This window comes from Olea europaea, unplaced genomic scaffold, assembly GCF_002742605.1.
Source record: "Olea europaea var. sylvestris unplaced genomic scaffold, O_europaea_v1 scaffold4541, whole genome shotgun sequence".
NCBI lineage: Eukaryota > Viridiplantae > Streptophyta > Magnoliopsida > Lamiales > Oleaceae > Olea > Olea europaea.
In genome coordinates this window covers 9,887-15,071 of record NW_019262850.1, presented here as the reverse complement: position 1 = coordinate 15,071, position 5,185 = coordinate 9,887, and the positions used below count along the sequence as shown (strand labels likewise).

The 5,185-nt window shown below is 35.3% G+C and overlaps 1 protein-coding gene across 2 annotated transcripts; it reads right to left on the bottom strand.

Moving 5' to 3' along the window:
• Positions 1-151: 151 nt before the first annotated feature.
• On the bottom strand, positions 152-4,750 carry LOC111388114 (D-aminoacyl-tRNA deacylase-like). Of its 2 annotated transcripts, XM_023012777.1 has the most exons (8): positions 4,569-4,750; positions 3,964-4,144; positions 3,744-3,886; positions 1,872-1,935; positions 1,674-1,726; positions 976-1,031; positions 349-423; positions 152-206 (listed from the first exon to the last, which is right to left on the bottom strand). In XM_023012777.1, the coding sequence occupies exons 1-8, from the start codon at positions 4,668-4,670 to the stop codon at positions 173-175; spliced, it is 708 nt and encodes a 235-aa protein (XP_022868545.1). In that variant the 5' UTR covers positions 4,671-4,750; the 3' UTR covers positions 152-172. The 2 variants fall into 2 exon arrangements, with proteins under 2 accessions (XP_022868545.1, XP_022868546.1); XM_023012778.1 differs by lacking the exon at positions 152-206 and having other exon boundaries at positions 1,669-1,726; positions 4,569-4,749.
• Positions 4,751-5,185: the final 435 nt, after the last annotated feature.

Below are 5,185 nucleotides of genomic sequence, written 5' to 3'. Positions count from 1 at the left end.
CACCCCCCCACCATTTTTTTTGAAATCATTTAAAAAAAGTTCTAAAACAATCCAAAAATAAAAAAAAAAAAAAAAAAAAATTGAAAATCACCTTTGGGTTGAGATTCAACTAACGTCTCTAAGAACACGAAGGATATTCTCTTATATATATCTATCTATATATATATATCAATTATGATCTCCTAAGCATCGAGTGACGTGGCACACTACAATAGGTGGTAAAAGATAATGGTTAGTTTTAAACCTAATTTCACCACCCATTATAATGTGCCATATATATATATATATATATTGGTGATATAAAAAGAGCCACGTCATTTAAAATATTCACAAATGAAAATATCTTACACAATTATATCCATATGTCGTGGTACATAATGTCCACCACCAATTCCTAGAAGAACCTTGTTTTGACCATCATTCCTGCATAAGTGAAAGTATAATGAAGAAAATAAATGAGCATCACAAAAACAATGAAACAGTACATTTGCAGACAGATGTCTCTCAATTAAACAGTAATGTTCAAAACCCTTTTCTGCTTGGAGAAGAGATAGGTGAAATAGCGGCATTCTCACATTTTCGCTAATTAGAACGGCTATTGTTATGAAATCTAGGAATGTGTTATATACAAAAGTGAAACAAACTCAAAGATTGCTTGAAAATCAAAATGAGGAAGTCCATGTTGATCAAATAAAAAGTAAAAATTCGGCTAAGCTTAGAAAAAGTAAAGGTTTTTGTTCCAAAACACGTTTACATATGTTAAATTTTAAGTTTAAAAATGAGTTCTTTGTTTCTCAAAATATGTACTTTAATTAGTTTTAGCTTTGACCGATAAACGTATAATTTTTTCTACAACTCAAACTTTTTAAGCTAAGCAAACACACTCTTATAGAATCAACTCCTTGAATCACATTATCACAATCACACCTTAAAAATAGCTACTTCCATGAGCAATAATCGGTTTGTAATCATTACCTCTTCCAATCTCCCACTGCAGCTCCTCCTCCAAGTCCTAGACCTTCCCAGACAAGCTACAATGATCACAGGTACGGATAGATTTAAATTCAGAACGGTCTTGATAGGTGAAAAATAATTTCAGCATCCTATCTTAATACACTTCATTATTATGCTTACAAATGATCATAAAACACCAGTTTATTTCTTTTGGCAATTGAAGAAGCGAGTGGAAGTATAAACAAATGGCAACGAGAAGCCAAAGTGCTAGTATTAGAAGAAAGTTAACTGAATTTAGCTTCCAGTTTTGAAACGGATATGAATAGGGGACCAGAGAAATGGTTAAATAAACTGGGATCATAAAACAAAAAGTTATAACCGCAATCATGCTGGAATAACACTAATCATGGGAATATAGTTCTTTTGAAATTCTAAACTTGAATTTGGATAAGGTTGAGCATATAGTGTGAAACCTACGAAGACAATATGATGTAACAAATCCAATGAGAAATGACTACAAATTTATGGCAGAGCTCATATCCAGCAAGATTAAAAGAGTCTTGTAAATTTGAGAACGGGTAAATCATGTCTTACTCTCTGCAAGCACACAAGCAGTATGGAGATGGGGTTGGGGGGGGGGTCACTATGAAAGCAAAGGGCAAAATAATCTATAACACATATTGTAAAACCTAGTCTATACACTCAAAAGAATACCGAACTAAGGCAATCGCTTGTGCAGCATCCTGCCGCTTCCAATACTCTTCTGTACTACCTACAACAAGACAATATGGTAGTGACTAGTAAAAAAAGAAAAAGTCAAAATAATGCATCAGATAAGAATGCATGTACGGAATCTTGTGTGATGATAATCCAAAAAGTTTATAGGTTCTCGACATGAAGGACAATTAGAAATTTACCAATTTCTACGAACATTGTGGGTGAGTTAGTTTCTGGTCCATGATGAGTAGCTTCCAACGTAACCTGCATGAATAAATAAAAATGAAAAGAAATATGTCATGTGTTTGTTTGTTATTTTTTTTCCCCAAATGAAGACAATTAAGCGAGTACCCTCTAGACCCAAATAGTTTAGATCTATGATGCTCAGGCTCAGTTATGGGTATCAGGTATGAGTACTTAAGTGCTAGATCTTTTTTCCTAAGATGTAGGATACGAGGCCATGACTAAAAGAAGTCCAAATTTCGGACATGGGTAGTTGGGTACATATTTCAAATTTCAATTTTTTTTACCATCCAAGATGTTGTTTTGAATAGACCAAAATATATTATTCACAAAGAAGGAAATGAGTATTGAATAAGGGGTTAAGACGAATAAAATAAAATTTTGGGGTTTAATTTACAATCATTGAATTACTAAATGTTATATAAAATAGATAATGAGGGACTTGATTGCAATTTGAACTTAATGGAGCACTAAGTAGTACCACATGGAAACCATTTTCATTTTTTACAAACAAAACCCTAAACTACTATTACAGAGAGAGAAAGAAGGAAAAAAGAAGAAAATGGAGAGAAAAAAGAAAGGAAAACCAAGTGCCCCCATCCTTCTCCACCCTTTCAGCAACGACGCTAGGTTTATAGAGAGCAAAAGCGAGAAAGAAGAAAAGGAAAAGTAAAGGAAAAGGAAAAGAAAAAAACGAAAGAAGAAAAGAAGAAGCAGCAAAAAGGACTAAGTGTCCGATTGAAATTTTGAGGATCTGACACATATTCCATACCTATGCTTATGTCCTGTTGTGTCCGACACGGATACTCCTACTAATTCGAAGAATCCGAGCATCAAGGTTTAGATTACGAAAGAATTATTAGAGTTTCCCTTAGAAACACTTGGAAGTTCATATCTCATGGATTTTCTTCTCTTATTCAGTTTACTAAAAGGGATATGTGAGGTTGCTAATGATCCTTGTTACACCTACAAATTGCATGGCACACATAGATGGTGGGGTTCACATATATGTCGATGTGACATGACTATTCAATTCATTGGACTCATTTAATTAAATAATTGCATCTTGGGCTTGAACTTGGGCCCATTTCACATTCCTCACTTTGCCCATTTCATTTCTCTATGTATACGTGAGTTCATTTCACAATTGAGGTATATTCTCAAACCTTAGCCAAATTCTCTCCCATCTCTTGTACTCATTTTTCTTTTGTCTGACCGTTGATTTGATCGTTGGAGTGCAAAGGGGTTACCTGACCTTTTTCTTGATCGATGACCTTTGCTTCCTAACCTGATGTTTTAGTATGCAGGTGATGCCCACATAGAGGGGAGATGGTCAGGATTCCGTTGATGCATTTTTTGAAGTGAACAACCCTATTAATTTGGTAATTCACTCCATGAAAATGAGGCAATGAATTGGAATATTCAGTTCTAATGAACTTAAAAGGGCACTGTAAGTTTTTGATTTGTTCTTTTCAAATGACATTTTTCTGAGAATCTTTCTAGAACCTTTACAAATTCACGTAAGGTTGTTAACATTGGATTCTATAGAACCCTTTCCAATATAATTTGGAGATCTTGTTTCCCTCACAGAACTAAGGCGTTTCTATTGCTGGTATTTCAAAGGGAGATTAATACTTCTGAATTGGAAAAAAAAAAAAAAAAATACTTATTTCTTCCTTCGACATATAGTAATGCAGTGCAACAGGATCTCTATAGTTGAGAAGGATCTTTCGGAGTTCTCTCTTTTCAATGATAAACAGAGCATTTGAAAAACAAGGCAGCAAAGCCGAAAATTAGGTGCACCATGTACTCTCCACAATAAATGTTACCTCAAATTCAGGAGTTAAATTGTGTGCCTCAGCAATACCCTTCAATAGTCTCAGCCACGGTCCTATGCGTGGATTAGGCGGTGCAGCCCATCCTGGCTTCCCACCCGTTGGTGGGACATTCCCTTCTTGTAAATGGGGCACACCTAGAGATCATTCAAACCAAGTTACTAAAATTAAGAATGACAAGCAAAAAATCCACTTATCAAGAGGGTGGTTATACCAATGGGATGGATTGTTAGTGAGGGACGATTAGAAACAGCAGTGTGCCTGCTGAGAAATATAACCTCGTCAACAGCCTCACCAGTCACCTCCTCCCATCGCCTATCCAGGTGGTCCTCTCTTACAATGCTGTTATCATGCTTCAATAGTCTCACTTCATCATTCACAAAACTTGGAATTCCCTGAACCAACCCAATAAAAGGCAGGAGGACATTAGCATATTAGTCCATGCTTGGCAAAGCTTAAAAGTAAATCAAACTTACCTTTGAACAATTTTTTGTTTCCAAACATGATTGAACAAGTTATTTTTTCCTTATTTATAGGTAAATTACTCGTGTTTAACCATTACCAACAAAAAAAAAAAAAAAATTTAACAATGTCAAAATAAACTAGGGTAAATATTTCGAGTTTAGCAAAACATGTACACTTTATTTCGAATCTCTTCACCAAATTTCAAATTTAGCAGTATCTGAATCCGTTTTGCACGGCAAATTGGATATGGAACTCGTTTAAGATTTACAGGTTCTTAACCTCTTATAAATTATCTGACTAATTTACTATAATTGATGCCAAGAAGCCATTTTTGAGAAGGAATTTTGTTGTAACCTGGAGGAGGGGCCCGGGGTGCCAGCCGGGCATGGAGAGAAGAGCAGAGGTTGGGCCAATTGAAGCCGGGTCTACGGTGGTGGCTACAATTAACGTCACCATGTCTTCCTCTTTTCTCCTTTGCCTTCTTGTGATTGGACGGAAGGAAAGAAGGAATCAATTTTCTTTTTAATTGAATGATATGATAAATTTAGGCAAATTTGGATTAAAAACTTAAAAGTCCTAGCTTGTTTGAGGCCCATTCTTTAATTAAAAAAAAAAAAAAAAACACAAAGAGGTTATTCTTCAACAATATTTTAAGATCATTTCAATTACACATTTTTTAATAAAAGAATATTACACTCAAATCTAATTTTTTATTTTTATTTTTAATCACACGTATTCAATCAGTACACTATTCAAAAGTGTATTTTCCTCCAAAATGGGACTCAAACAAGGGCCTATTCTTTTTCAAAAACAAAGATGGTGGCTAATAGGTATGCCGATGGGTGACGGCCTCCTGTAGCAGGGCAACCGGGCGGGTGAGAGTCATTTTCGTCTTTCGCTTAGTCAAGTACTTTCGTGTCCTTTTCCAATCCCAATACCAAGTGGGTTTGAGATGGGGGCAGGACAAGGTC

What these genes read in the sequence shown, in the direction of transcription:
- LOC111388114 (XM_023012777.1), bottom strand. Translation starts at nt 4,670, where the DNA reads ATGGTGACGTTAATTGTAGCCACCACCGTAGACCCGGCTTCAATTGGC. An exon ending in ACCCCGGGCCCCTCCTCCAG is followed by an intron (nt 4,145 to 4,568) that starts GTTACAACAAAA and finishes GGGTTGGTTCAG; the next exon opens with GGAATTCCAAGTTTTGTGAA. An exon ending in ACTAACAATCCATCCCATTG is followed by an intron (nt 3,887 to 3,963) that starts GTATAACCACCC and finishes AATGATCTCTAG; the next exon opens with GTGTGCCCCATTTACAAGAA.